At 33.2% G+C, this 15,100-nt stretch overlaps 2 protein-coding genes across 7 annotated transcripts; one reads left to right on the top strand and one right to left on the bottom strand.

Moving 5' to 3' along the window:
- Positions 1-6,001: 6,001 nt before the first annotated feature.
- LOC105142394 (transcription factor bHLH63-like) lies at positions 6,002-9,215 on the top strand. 6 transcript variants are annotated; one of them, XM_011050041.1, is made up of 7 exons: positions 6,003-6,957; positions 7,220-7,474; positions 7,597-7,731; positions 7,823-7,894; positions 8,003-8,218; positions 8,311-8,377; positions 9,032-9,215. In XM_011050041.1, exons 1-7 carry the CDS (start codon positions 6,451-6,453, stop codon positions 9,067-9,069), a joined length of 1,290 nt encoding a protein of 429 aa, XP_011048343.1. In that variant the 5' UTR covers positions 6,003-6,450; the 3' UTR covers positions 9,070-9,215. The 6 variants fall into 6 exon arrangements, with proteins under 6 accessions (XP_011048311.1, XP_011048302.1, XP_011048343.1 ...); XM_011050023.1 differs by having other exon boundaries at positions 6,004-6,957; positions 8,006-8,218; positions 8,311-8,413; XM_011050014.1 differs by having other exon boundaries at positions 6,004-6,957; positions 8,311-8,413.
- A 3,281-nt stretch (positions 9,216-12,496) lies between these two features.
- LOC105142384 (uncharacterized) lies at positions 12,497-14,279 on the bottom strand. Its single transcript, XM_011049989.1, has 5 exons — positions 13,829-14,279; positions 13,667-13,746; positions 13,024-13,142; positions 12,873-12,949; positions 12,497-12,785 (listed from the first exon to the last, which is right to left on the bottom strand). The coding sequence occupies exons 1-5, from the start codon at positions 14,058-14,060 to the stop codon at positions 12,760-12,762; spliced, it is 534 nt and encodes a 177-aa protein (XP_011048291.1). The 5' UTR covers positions 14,061-14,279; the 3' UTR covers positions 12,497-12,759.
- Positions 14,280-15,100: the final 821 nt, after the last annotated feature.

The raw sequence follows: 15,100 nt of genomic DNA, 5'->3' as shown, positions 1-15,100 counted from the left end.
CACTGAAAGGTTTTTTTGTTACCTCTCGTTACAATGACCATACGATTATACAAGGAGGTGATAGCGATCGCTTGACATCTTAATTATACGTTCACAGCAATATTTCAAATCCTCGAAGCTTTTATTAGGTGTGAATCTGTGACAAAAAACACAACCAGGGTACGCTGTTATTTCATATCACTGTTCTAACCTAGGATTGGTTTCTAATTCAACCGTCTTTCTTGACCATACATTTTAACGTAATACACCAATCATTTTCCAAGTGTTACTCTAGATCTTCAACTTGTATCGGTTTATCTAGCTGGCTAATGCAAGTTATGGACGGAAACTCTTGTGTTTATCTGCTCTGGTTATTCTGATTTTTTTATTTTTTTAACTCCGTTAAATTTTTAAAGAACTTGTTTGTTTTTATGTATTAATTTTTTTTAAAAAAAACTAATAATCAAATTGAAAGATTTAAAAACTTTAGATACCATATATGGTCCCCAAAACAAAGCCTGATGCCAATGCGTTCTAGTTTTTTATTGTTTTATTCCTGCATTATAGACCATATAAGTTCTTTAACAGACAATGTGCTTTAATCAATAAAATTTAATTAGGATATGAATTAGAATAATATTGACATGTTACGCGAAATCATCCACATTACATAAAAAATAAATAGAAGATAAGGGTGAACTTCTTATTCCATGTAGATTATTTATATCATAAAATAAAATAGAAATTAAAATATGTAAAAATCAATTTATAATAAATTAAATAGTAAAATTAGATGAAGGTAATTGAGGTGACATAGCATGCAATGACGTACTTGAGTCTCCAGAAGGCTGCTCACACAAAAACAACCTTCAAACAACCAATACATAAGACACGTGATTCTCACGAGTGGTTATTTAAACTTTCACTGCGCATTCTTACGTTGCCTTTACTCGCTCTCTCTCTCGCCCCTCCGCAATCTCTTACACGTGATTCCCTTTACCAGCTGCCCATGCGAAAAATCAAACACCCCGTTTCTCCGCGTCATCTTCCATGTCAGGTCAGAATGCCCTGGTTAATCAACACGTGTAAGCGTTCACGTGGGTCGAGACCTAACCCGGGCCTCGTTGACCTCCATCCTTCAAGGGCCCAATAGAACCCAAAGTTAAACATGTAGAGCCATAATGCCATTATGCGGTGATTGAGCTCTTTCTTTTTAAAAAATAAAAATAAAAAATGCAAGCATGATAATCAAATTTTACCGCATAATCTCTTGTGTGTGTGTGTGTGTGTGTGTAGAGAGAGAAGGGGGGCGGGGGGGGAGACAAGTGACTTACACATATGTGGTTCTACCTTTAACAAAATCATGTATTATACCTTGCCCATTGGCACTAAATTAATTGAAATTAATAAAATTGTGTGTTTTTACTCTAATTTTAAATTCAAATTTGGATTCCCAATTAAATAGTAAAATCTCTTAACCATCAAACCGGCTCACTTATATAGTAGTAATATTTTTTAATACCATATATTTTCCTTTATTGTCTACTGAGTAAAGCAAAATCACGAATTTACATTTTCTGAATTATTTATATATATATATATATATGAATAACATGATTGTTATTTGATCTAATATTAAAAAGCACATCTATTATACTAATGATTTTATGAATTATTTTTATAAATAGCACTCACATGTTCGTATATATTGACTGAGGTGTGTGCAAAAATTAAATGAGAAAAACATGGCCAGAAAAAGATGTTCTCTCTCTCCTATCTTGTCATTCTTTTTCCCTAGTCATGCGTGTTTTTGTACTATGTTTTCTTCTTCTTTATTGATGTTGGGCACCATCGATCTCTTGCTTGTCTGTAACGCAACTACTCATTTTTTTCAATGGGAATATTAAGAGTATGGTAGTGTTAATTTGTTTTTTTTTAAAATATTTTTAACACTAGGGTATTAAAATAGTGATAAAAAATATATACATAATTAAATTTAAAAATAAATAAATAATTGTTTACAAAACTTCATTTACCGCACTCTAAAAAAACAACAGAAGCTATACATTCAAAAACAAGGTGCCAGGCTCTGAAGCTAAACAGGCCGAGCTAAGAGGCAAGTCTATAAATTTTTCGCAAACAGCACCCACTTGCTCCTCGAACAAAACTTGGTGCTAGTTAGCTAACCATTCACATCATAGCGTACAGCTAGATTTAAAGTAGTGTTTGTTTGGTATTTTTTAAAAAAATATTTTTTTTTATTTTAAATTATTTTTTAAATTTTGATTTATAAATACGAAAACATATTTTAAAAAATAAAAGTATTATTTTTATAAATTTTTAAATAAAAATGATGCACTAATTCAAAAATATATTTAAAAAATAAAAATATTATTTTTATAAATTTTTAACTAAAAAAAATATTTTAAAAAGTAATTTCTAACTTGCTATTAAACACTGTGTAATAACTCAACACAATTTCTGAGAAATTTAAAGATGGAATAGATCACTTTTTTAATGTAACCTGGCGCAGGTTAAACTTAAAAATTTGTAAACATAAAAAATAACTAAATTAAAGATATTATCATTAAACCTAAATTTAAAACCCCCTCGAGCTTTCAAATAATGTGAGAGTTGCTAGTGTTTAATTGAGATCTGGGATGGCATAGATCCGAATTTGATGAAAGAAATTTCGAGAGGTTGATTGAAAGGAATACACGTTTTACACGTGGATGAATGAATGGCATGAGTTTAAGCATTTTTAATTGAAAGCCGGAAGGAACACCGACGCCCTTGCTCCAGCTCATAGATAAACTGCTCGTCTTGTACTTGATGAAGTAAATTTTGTTGTAATGCGTGCATGCTACCCCCACATAGATGGATAAATTCGTTCGATTAACATGCAAAACAAAAAATAGAAAGTTAATATAATAGTAAAGTTTCAACTAAATAGCATATTTTTAGATATTCTAATTCTCAATTGTGCTATTTAATTAAATATTATGTTTTTTAATTAAAATATTAATTAAATATCATACGGTGAAGAGTAATAAAATCTTAATTGATAATCAGTAATATCAATTAAAGGATTAATTAGTTCATAATAATTAATTAAATAGTTAACAAGTCAAAGAAAATCATAAAATTGTTAAAATTAACACTCCAAGGTAATATTATTGAAATATAAAAATTTAATGGTCAAAGTGGTCATTCCATGGCTATTTAAAACAAAAAAAAAAAGCTTTGTAAACTCTTGTAAAAAATTAAGTGCGATCCAATGATCATATTAAAAATTATAGTTTTTTTGAGATGTCATTTTAGCTTCGTGTAGCCACGTCTTTCAATGATTAGATTAAAAATTATAGTTTTTTTGAGATATCATTTTAGCTTCGTGTAGCCACGTCTTTTTCTTCGACTTGGATCTATTTCACTTATTTATAAATACATTTGTTAAGATATTCACGCAACACATCTCAATTAAATTCTCATGTAGTTCTGAAAAATTAATATCTAACTGTTTAGAATCACTCGTAATTACAAGTCTAACTAAATCATTGATAATGAAAAATAGAAAATAACTACTATGTAAACAATAATTTCTTGAGATTTCAATTTAAGTTTTTTTTTTTAGAATATAAGTTAGACAAAAATATATATTTTAACTTATAAGACATATTTGAAAGTAAAAGTTTATAAAATTATGTTTTTTTTGCATTAACTGATCAATCGATTTATATAATTAAATCCAATCAGCTGATCAATTCAGCAAAATGATTGTCAATGAAACTATATATTAAATTATTATACTTAAAAATATTAATATTTAGTAAATATTACACTTTAAAAGTATGATAATATAAAAATATATCATGTAGCTAAATATTTTTTTAAAAATATTATTTTTATCAAAACTCCTAACTTACAATGCTTTTAAAAAGCCCACGCATATGGTATATTTTACGGGGACTTTTGTGCACCAACTTTTTTGTCCTATAAAATTCTGGACAAGTCCATGCACTAGAGATTGTGTGTATTGTTGATTGTTTTTTCATAGTTTTTACTAAAAATTTGAGTTTTAAAAAATAAATTTAATTAGTTAACATTCCAATGAGCCATGTATGAAGATGCTTTTTTTTTTTCTTATTATAAAAAATGATTCGAATTAAATTTCTTTAAGATGCTATCAACATTAATAAGAAAAGAAATTCTAAAAGCAATTGAGTTATAATTTATTAATTATTAATATTAATTATAAATATACATATATTATACTATATTTTAAAATGAGTGGGAAAAATACTATACAAGTACTTTATACATAGATTAATCACATTGTAGACCATACTGTAGATATAAAATGTTTGTGTTATGAACGATACTATAGCACCAGGGGGCATTGATTTTTTAGTCAAAAAATATTATTGAATTTCTGTTTTTTTAATAAAAAAATGTTGTCGAGTCTGGCTTCGTAACCAAACCCATAAAAAACATGTGAAAAAAAAACTGTGTAGGTACTGTATATGTAAACTCACTACATTTTGAACCATACTATAGACATAAAGTGTTTATACCGTAGACAACATTATAGGATCAGGGGGTGTTATCTTTTTTGTTTTTTAGTCAAAAAATGCCAATCATTTCTATTTTTTAGTAAAAAAGTATTGTTTGGTCCGACTTGACCATTAATTCCAAGGTTATTGGGTCTCGCTCTACAACTAAATTTAATAGCATTCAAGTTTAACTTGAACGTCATAGAATGTTGATATTATAGATGACACTGTAACACTAAAGGGATATTATCTTTTTTTGTTTTTCGGTAAAAAAATATTGTTGGGTTTAACTGCAATGTTATTGGGTCTTGCTTCACAATTAGACCTATATATATAAGGTCTAGCTTGATAGCAAGACCCAATGCTTTAGGTTATGGCTGGGTAGTCATACCCTATGCTTTTGAATGTGGGTGGACAACCTTACCTATGCTAGTGGCTCCACAAACAAACCTAATATCCAAACCCAATGCTATTAAATCTGGTTCTGCAACCAAACTCAAACCAATAATAACAAGTTAAGTTGTCCAAGCAGACCTTAAAACATCGGGTCTAACTCAACAAGCAGATTCATAGACATTGACCCTAGTTTCATAGTCAAACCCGGTGTTAAAAGGTTAAGCTCGATAACTAAACCTAGAGCTTTTAGGTTCAGCTAGGCTTAGTTAGCTAACTGGAACAATAATATTTTTATATTTATAATTTTTGCATTCTTTAGACACAATACATATATTTTTCAATTCAAATGTATTTTTTATATATATTGAACTTAATCACTTTTTCTTTGTCATATTTTAATTTTAAAAGTTGTTTGTTTTTTTAGTTTAAAAATATATTTATCTTGAAACAACATTATATTATATTGATGCATTGTTTTAGTTTTTATTTTTATATAATTTCGAGGTGTTGTTAAAAATAATAAAAAAACTTATTTGAATTATTTTTAAATAAAAAATACTCTTAAAAATATTTTGCACCATAAATTTAAATTCAATGCTATTGGTCTAGTGCCGCAACTATATCTATATCTAGTGCTTTTAGATCTCTCGACAACAAACACAATAATTTTGTATTTGACATTACAAGCAGACTTACTATTCTTTGAGATCTGGCTTAGCTATTAAATCTAATATTATATAAAATTCTTGGGTGTTGGACAATTATGAGAACCAAAATATTTTATATATTCTTTATTTTACATTTTTATAAAATTACTATTAACCCACACCGGCAAATATGTTAGTGTGTATATAAATACACACCCGCTCTTACAGCTCATATGTACTAAACAGTACCAGTGATGAAGTTTAAACATTAAACAGTCACATCATCCAAAAACAACCTTTGACTCTAACTTCCTTAATTAAGCATAGTGTATTACGTGCTCGAACCCCATTACAGTGTTTCCCGTGTATCCACAACGGAACAGAGTTTTCTAATCTAATCTTTGATCATACAAAATATCCATCTATCTACCCCCATCGCCGTTTTCTTTCTTTCTTCGGACACCACCACGTGGCAGTCATGTCAGTGGACCCCACTGCCCACGGCCTCTGGTTATGGATACATTCGATGGCTCTCTGCCCCAGTATTTCCACCTCTCCCTCTCTTAATTAACCCTCCGGCTCCAGCCCAGTAGACTGTCAGACTCCGGCCACCACACCCTCCTTTTTCTCTACATTTATATATACCCCACCCTCCCTTTCCCTTCTTCAACCTCATTCTTCTCTATCCCCTTCACTTCTCAATCCCCCCCCCCTCCCCAAACAATAAATATACACGTACCCTTCATTCAATATTATACATTTGCTGTGCCACACTAGTACTACTCTACCTCTATACTATATTTACGGTTCTCATTATTATAGATTTTTAAGCTTTCTTTCTTTGTTTTTTTTTCTTGAATTGGTTTCTTGGGGAACTGATGATCAATAGAGCATTGTTACCAGCTGGTGGTGAAGAGAATATGCTGCACTGTACTGACATAACAGTGCTCGAGAGACAAAGAGCTTGTATCAAATGGCAACAAGAACAGCAGCAGCAGCAGCAACAGGTTCAACTACAACAGCAAGAGATTAGTTATTTTACTGAACTGACCGGTGTGTTTCAACAAGCTGGGTTTCATGAGGGTGGTTTAAATGAGGTGGTGACCCGGTCTGTGAAACCTGACCCGGGTTTGGTGGATAATCGTTGGAATAATGACCATCTTGTGGGGTTTGGTGTTGGCCCGCCGTATAATAATGGACCGGGTTTTGAGTTGAATTATGGTTCCATTTCTAGGACTTCTAGCTGCCCGCCGCCGGTTGTCGCTGCTGTGGCAGCGGCTACAGTGAAAGGCTCAGAGTCTGTTGTGTCAGATAAGATTAGTTCCGGCGTTGGAAGAGAGATTTCCAAGAAGAGAAAGGTTGATGATAAACAAAACAACTCAAAGGTCTGTTTTATTTTTTTCTCTTTATTTCTTTTTTTGGTGTGTGTTGGATCATCGTTTCTTTGAAACGGTGTACAAAATCTTGATTTCTCACTACAGAATTGTTTCCATTGTTATGCATGTTGTTTTTATTCTGTTCTGCTTACAATTTTGTTCTAGTTGAAATGAAAACATCAAGCAAAGCATCTCAAGGAATTCAATTGTTTGATTGATTTTCTTCGAATAATTAATGGAACTTTTTTTTTTGGGGGGTATGGCACTGTAGGTTGATGCAGAAGAAGACACCAGGGACAAAAGGATCAAAGGATGTGCAGAGGAAGGAGAGTCAAAGATCACAGAGAAAAATAACAACAAAAACAGGCGCAACAATAACACCAACAAAAACAATAACAGTAACAAAGAAAGTTCTGCTGGGAATTCAAAGGACAATTCCAAAGTAACTGAGGTTCAAAAGCCGGATTACATTCATGTCAGGGCACGTCGCGGTCAAGCTACTGATAGCCACAGCTTAGCTGAAAGAGTAAGCAGGAATTTTAATAGTTTCTTTACTATTTTGATCAACCCCGTCTTTCCTCTGCTCTACAGATTTTATTTAGAAATCCTGTCCAATATTTAGCATATATTGTGGTGTGTGTTATGCAGGTGAGGAGGGAAAAAATCAGTGAAAGAATGAAGTATCTTCAAGATTTGGTACCGGGGTGTAACAAAATCACTGGTAAGGCAGGCATGCTTGATGAGATCATTAACTATGTTCAATCACTTCAGAGACAAGTAGAGGTAATTAGTAATCAATGGTAATTCTCTAATGATAATATTTGTGTGGTTATTGTTCTTCAAAAATATTTATTTGTCCCAAATTCTTGAACAGTTCTTGTCAATGAAAATAGCTACTGTAAATCCAAGGCTTGACTTCAACGTTGACAACTTATTTGCCAGAGAGGTATTATCTTTTCTCAGAGTGGTATATTTAGCAACCAAACAAAAACTTCAAGTGTTTGTTAGTAGTTTATGTATTTGTTACTGATGAACTCCTTTTTGTTTCAATCAGCAGGCCTTTCCTGCTTGTTCAGTCAATTTTCCCACCATTGGGATGTCATCAGATATGACTAATCCTGCATACCTTCAGTTTAATCCAGCACAACAACAATTAGTTACATGCTGTGGATTGGATATGGGGATAGATCCTCCTGATATGGGGCTTAAACGGACCACTAGTTCTCCTGAATCTATTCCTGAAACATTTCTAGACTCATCCTGCTTCACTGTAATGCCTTTGTTCACTTTTTTATTTCTGTCCATTTATCTCTAATTTCTTATGGTTTAGTTTCTTCTAATCTTATCCTACTTATCTTGCAGCAAGCCCATCCCCCACCAGCTTGGGATGCTGATCTACAAAATCTTTACAATGTAGCTTTTGATCAAGGTAGACAAACATCCTTCCCAACTCAGCCATTTACAGGCAAGATAAAATTATCATGTCTTTTTTATCTTCACTTTATTAATCTGATAAATCCATAAGGCGAAAAGACAAAGCAAAGTGAGTTTTAAGTACCAATGATGGAGAGCATAGAGAACCCCACAAAAGTTAATGATTTTGCTCTGGGACTAAAGTAAGTCTTCGTGATAGAAATGGAGAAAGTTGGTCACAGGGAACTTCCTATCAATTCTTCCAAATGATTAAAGCCGCTGATTCTTTTCTATGACTATTAAGTTTTCCACAATTCTTTCTTTATAAAGGAAAACCACTCAAAGTTGCAAAGCATTTTGGCTGTGTAAAGACATCATGACCATCGATCTCTTGCCAACTGATGGCACAAAAAAGGATCCCTTGGTAAATACATGGCGAAGTCTATAATTCTTACAATAAAATAGTTCTTGCTACTTGTGATTGTTTATCACGTTGGAATTTAATTCGCTAGTTGGATGCAAGAGAAACCATTGGATAATGAGTCTGGGTCTGGGTTTTTGCTGCTCCTAAATTTGACTGCCTCCCATTTTCAAATCGCACAATGTGATGACTCGTATTCTACCAAGATTGGCAATGGATTCTAAATGTTGTCACTCTTAACTTTTACAGGTTCTATTGAAGCTAGCAATCTGAAGATGGAGATGTGATTCTGAATATCGATATACAATTCCTGAAGAAGATTTTATTCACCTTGCCTTTGGTCCTGATTCTTTTACTTCTCTAAGTACATGACGTATATAGTATGTATACTTTCGACATAGTATGAATAAAATCGGTATCTATTAACATCAAAGCCTTGTCTTTCTCGCAATGTATACATAGCAATCACGCTATAATGATTTCATTACACCATAATGGTAGATCGCGATAGAGGGGGGGACCAAAGAATTAGGGTTGAAGGCAACTTAAGCATTGGTAGGGCAATAAAACAAAGATTGAATGAAGGGAAAGAAACCTAAGGTCCTGCTTCACAGATTTACCAGAAACGTGGCCTTTTCAACGACTAGTTTCTCCTAATTTTTTACTTTTGACTAAAGAAAGTTGCAAGTATAGTTGCTAACTCTTTTAACTTTTACAAAATGATTCAAGCTGTATTTTTTACTCTTGACTAAAGAAAGTTATAAATATATATAGTTATAAAAATCTTGATTTAATTTAAAATTTTAACTTTTAACTTATAAATTATAACTGACACTATATTCATCACTCAAAACATGTATAGAAAGACCACAAGTTGCTTGTAATTTGCACCAAAACCTGTCCTGGTTAGTCCTGTGGCGCGAGTTGTCCCTCTGTTGGATGAACATGAGTGACAGGTTTAATTAAGACCAGCGGACATGAGCCTACGGTGGACGTTCTCAGTTTAGAGCAGAATAATATATAAGATTGATTGCTACTTTGATAATTAGGCAATAAATTGAGAATAAGAAGCATGGATTCGTTAGAGTGGTTTTCATGTCCTAACGTACGTTAATATATTGCATTTATGATGGATCATTATGCCTCTCTCTCTCTCTCTCTCGATTAGGTGGAATTCTGAGGAGGACAATGCCCACCTCTTTCATCCTGATCCAAGATATGTCGTTTACAATGCAATTAAGGAAGAAACACACCTCATTAACTACGAAGTCAATCCCCCGTATAAGATCATTTAAATTACTAAATACTCCCGTTAACCATCAATTCCTAACCATTTGACAAGTTTCTTCTTTCCAGGCAACGAAAAAGACAATGATCTAGTATGATAATGACCCTAATTCAAGTTGCTTACCTTAATTCCCTTTTGTAGATATCTGATAAAATGATACAGATTAAGAAATTTTCTATGTTTTTGAAAACAAAAGTGGGTGATATGTGAGATATGTACCACTACCAAAGCTGTAACGGCTTCGGTGCTTTACCAAGTCCATGCATTAACTACAAGAGCTCAATGAACCCAATACCAGTATGGACAATTCCAGACAAGATGACAAGAATGCTATGCAGATACAGAAGTACATTAACTACTCATTTCAGAGAAAAAGAAAAGGACTCGGCACGAACTAAAGCTTTAGGTTTCTTTCGAGTATTTCTATTGTTTTGTGTTGTTTTAGATAACAAACCAGAACCATCTTTATGAAAGTATCATTTGGTCACCAAACTGGTAAAATGGCCTAGAAAAATATCCTTTGGAGACTTGCAATGTAGGGTGTTCAAATTGGTTTATCATCTTGTTTCTTTTCTTGGTAACAAGTTACAATCTTGACATCATTTGAAGGGTTTAGGTGACCAAAATGTGAAACTGTAAGCTTGAATTTTCACACGCAGTTGTGTGGTCTGTGCCTTTGAAGAGTTTATGTCTTGCATGTACATTATTAACAGACATACCTCCCAATAGTCAAATCTTAATTAATAAGAAAGGAGCCTTTCATTGTTGGTTTTGGCAATATGCCGGGGACCACTAGAGGCTGCTTACACCTTCACAGCATCCTCTTGTTCTTGGATTATCAAGAGCCTCAGGCTACCTTCGTTTTCAAGCCATATAGAATAGTGAAATGGGTGGACCTGGCCTCATCCAAAGGCAAGATCTCTTTGATTCTCTTTGTTTTCTATGGATGGTGAAAGATGATATAGCACTCTCTTTCTTGGTCCCATTTTTGCTTTCTGTGAATTTTTCTCTTCCTAAAATTTGAGGTTTTTCTCTCCACCTTTCACATAGTGCAATTCCAAGGTATATAAAGCTAAAACCCACAAAGATTCTCTTGGCTATGTGTGTATTTTTGTTTCACTGGAGATTTTTGTTTTGGGGCTAGTATTCTCCCATGTCTGTGTCCTTACCTTGTAACAAGAATCCTACAAATAGTCAGGACAAATCTAATATCTGATCTCTTTGGACAGAGTAACATGACATATTTTGCATAAGCAAGCGAGATTAGCGCTCGAAGTTGAATGGAAAATACAAATGGAAGGGAATCTATATACCATGTTAAATAGAACAAAGCCGAGGACAACAAAAGCACAAAAAATAGGAACACAATGTCCTGGAGTCCTATCCATCCAAGCCTGCACTGTAGGAATCATAACTAGGCTAGCAATCGCCATCCCTGAGACAAGCCAAGCTGTGTGTGGGATCCTAAAGTTGTAAAAGGGCAACGCTAGCTAGTTTGAACAACAGTCCAAGTTGCTAAAATGAGGAAGACTAAAAATGATAATCCTTGTATAGCATACTTTTCCTCATGAACTAGTTTCTACAGTCAAGTAATCAAGGACCACATATTTGCAACAGCTCGTTAGTTGAATCAAGTAGCTCGAACAGAACAGTTAGAACAGGATGAAGAACTAAATATTTTCTGCTGCCAATTTTGAATCCAAACCACAATTCGACTTGCATTCCCTGAACCAAAAAGTCACTAAAAAAAAAAAAAAATCAAACTCTAAGGGAAGGAGAAAACACTGGTCACACACCGTGGAAAAGAATAGTGTTTTCTCCTTCTTGACTTTTTTTTTTCTTGTTGAAAAAAAACTCTAAGAGAAGGAGAAAACACAACACACTTTGGACAAGAATAGTATTCTCTCTTTCTTGACCTTTTTTTTTTAAAAACTCTAAGGTAACTGTTTACGAGTAAAATAGTACATTAAATTTACATCATTACCAGAAATAATTTTGTTAACTTCTAATGAGGATTACTTTTATATTTTTATAGAAGAAATACACAGTAAAATAACATATTTACTTTAGAATAAAAGAAAAACTAACTAATAAAAGAAAAATTAACTAATGAAGGGGGCCTTTTTGTTATTTTAATAGTAGACAAGGCTGCAAACAACCATGAGCCACGAGTCCAGTGCTGGTTTGGGTTCTTAAACCTCTCTCCTTTACGGCCTAGCCCGACTCGTCCAGGCCCGTATTTGGAATCAGGATCCATTGCACCAAGATAATTCTTGGCCCAGTGAACAGGTCAAGGTGAGATTTTGAGATTTTTATCGATTTTTCAACATTTGACTGCCCGAAGAGCTGAAGCGAGCATGTTATACAATTCCAAGAGCAATCTTGAAAATTTACACTAGACGTTAACTGATGCAGCCCCAGAGAAATTGAACAATTCTGGGAATAGAGCGGCCGAGTAAGGTATCCACTAAATAGTTATCATCACGCATATAATACAGCAATCTTGAAATAATCAATCAAAATTCTAATGTGTATTTATTATACCTATAATACACAACCTTATTAAATATAAAACAGCACTGTGCATTACAGAACATTCTTGTTACATATTGAAAATCAACTTCTTCGAAACCTTGCTAGCCTATGCAACCACTCGAACGATTTCCATGACCTTCAAGTGCTGAATCTGTTATATCAATGATTCCTCTCCAGCTTCTGGAAATAATAAATAAATTGATTAACTTGATAAAAATTCCATGACGATGTGAATTAAACAAAAAGATTTCATTATTGTAAGAGTACCTTTCCCAGGAACAATTATAACAGGTGCTACTTTACAGTGGTGAAAGCAATATTCACTCGCACTACCCTGAAGAAAACTGCAGGAAAAAGATAGACATGAGAACACACACGTAGAGAAGATGAGTGGGAGTAAGAGGCGGGCAAAAAAAACCTTTGAACTAAGCTTCTGCCTCTGGTACCCATCACCACTGCTGCAGGCTTTAACCTTACTGCTTCCTTGCAAATTATCTTACCAGCATCCCCTTCCACAATACGAGCCACAGTACTCACCTAATTAAAAACAATCAATATTCAAAAGAAATTGGCGGAGACTATTGATTTTACGCAGGTTGTTGTCCCCTAGATAATAGCTGACGAGCTTTAGAACTAAAGAACGTAAGTTAAAATGATGAGATACTATACATATCACTACAAGAGTAAGAATTAAAGACAAGTACAAGAATCAAAACGTTTTAAACTAAAGCTTATGTATTTAAAAGTTTGATGTTTGGTCAGTCATAGCTCATTAAGCAAAAAACAAAGCAAAAATGTCTTGATTGTCAAAGTCATAACTAAAATCAAGGGAGCGCGCAATTAAACACACAGATCATATGTTCGGTGCAATTTATGCATAGATGTATCATGAACCAATCGAAATGTTTATGATCATTCAAAATCAAGATAATTAACAGTTGATTAACAAAACATTTCCTTAAAATACTAATTATTCTAATTTCGCAATCAATAACTACTTTCTTGAATGATAACAATGGAGTAACAAAATTTTAAAGAAAAATAAAAGGCGGATCACTAACCATGGCAACCTGCAAAGCCTCCACAGCAAGCTTCTCCAAGAGCTGCTGGCTTATCTCGTAAACAACAGTATTTTGCACACCTGAAAAAACCCATAAAAGCAATCAAGCCAAATTCCAAAGCTCGATTATGCAAAACATACAAATATGATATCAACAACATACTGGAGACAGCATGCACAAGGTGGATGGTGTCAGCCAGTCTGCAAAGGTGAATCAAAGCCCAATCAAAAGCATGCTTGCTATTAGGCCCATGATCAATCGCTATAAGTATGTCTCTGCCTCTTCTTCTTTCTCCTTTCTCTCTTTCTAGCTCTGGTTCGGGTTCTACTCGAGTCATTGAAGGCAGTCTCACTTCTCTCCAGTTGTACTCTTCATCTTCTTGCAGTACCTCCATTGTTTTATCTGCCGTTTTTACAGTTTTCTCTGTATCTTCTTTTGTAAAAATTTGCTACAACTCTTTATCTTTCTAGTTTTGTTTTCTGGTTCGGTTTCTATAAGCAGAAGTTGCTGGTTTTTGACAATTCAAAGGTTGTTTTGCCTTTCCTTTCTGAGTTGATTTCTTGTATTTTTCTCATACTTTATAAAAACACTGCTCGGCACAACCGATTAATTTGGTGATCTGTTCACCTAAGGGTTTCTTAACATTGACCGACGCAAGTTAATTTATAATTTGATTTGTTAAGAACTATCTCAGGTTTAAGTTTTTAAGTGATATTTAAATATCTGATTTATATTGTTTTTTAATAAAACTTTTATATTTAATAAAATATGAGTAATGAGATTCATTATCTAACATGATTTAAATAATATTTTAAATACATTATTATACAAAGTTTATAAATTGAAATTCGAGCTTAACAAAGTCTCAATGTATAATCTAACATGATTAATTTTGTTAAATCGTGGTGAGAAAAAAATGTTCTAATAAATTTAAATAATTTTTCTCTATTTTTCTAAGACAATATCGTTTTTTTAAATAACGTTGTTTAAAAAATAATCTGGCCCAAAAATTATCTCAATAACCTAATAATCGCTACACTAAACCAAGTTAAATCCCGAACCGACAACTATGATCTTTCTCTTGTTGCGTGTCTGAGTTGTGCATGTGAACGGCATTCCTACTTTTCGTCTTCCCAAAGAGCACAATTGACGGGGGAACAGCAAAAATAGTGCTTTCTTTTTATATCGTGGGCTTCTCGATGGACCCTTTTTCTTCCGAACCTTGTAATAGGCTCGAATGTAGACACCGACTTCCATGCCAAATTATTTTTCATGAACCGTAATGATAAAAATTCGAAAGGACTACTGCAAGTGCCATCATATGTCATACATCAAACCGCTTTCCTCGAAAGGACTTTAAACAAGAAAATTTAATACATCAAATGGTTTGTACCAAAAAAGAAAGAAAGAAAGAAAGAAAGAAAAAATATATAT

This window comes from Populus euphratica, unplaced genomic scaffold (assembly GCF_000495115.2).
Source record: "Populus euphratica unplaced genomic scaffold, PopEup_1.0 scaffold3.1, whole genome shotgun sequence".
Taxonomy (NCBI): domain Eukaryota; kingdom Viridiplantae; phylum Streptophyta; class Magnoliopsida; order Malpighiales; family Salicaceae; genus Populus; species Populus euphratica.
Note: the sequence above shows the minus strand (reverse complement) of the source record. Positions and strands in the feature narration are given on the sequence as shown.

Excerpts from the sequence above, each read along its gene's own strand:
- LOC105142394 (XM_011050000.1), top strand. The coding sequence starts at position 6,451 with ATGATCAATAGAGCATTGTTACCAGCTGGTGGTGAAGAGAATATGCTG. Across the intron at positions 7,732-7,822 it reads CACTTCAGAGACAAGTAGAG|TTCTTGTCAATGAAAATAGC; the intron begins GTAATTAGTAAT and ends ATTCTTGAACAG. Across the intron at positions 7,895-8,002 it reads ACAACTTATTTGCCAGAGAG|CAGGCCTTTCCTGCTTGTTC; the intron begins GTATTATCTTTT and ends TGTTTCAATCAG.
- LOC105142384 (XM_011049989.1), bottom strand. The coding sequence starts at position 14,060 with ATGGAGGTACTGCAAGAAGATGAAGAGTACAACTGGAGAGAAGTGAGA. Across the intron at positions 13,143-13,666 it reads AGGCTTTGCAGGTTGCCATG|GTGAGTACTGTGGCTCGTAT; the intron begins GTTAGTGATCCG and ends GTTTTTAATTAG. Across the intron at positions 12,786-12,872 it reads TATAATTGTTCCTGGGAAAG|AAGCTGGAGAGGAATCATTG; the intron begins GTACTCTTACAA and ends TATTATTTCCAG.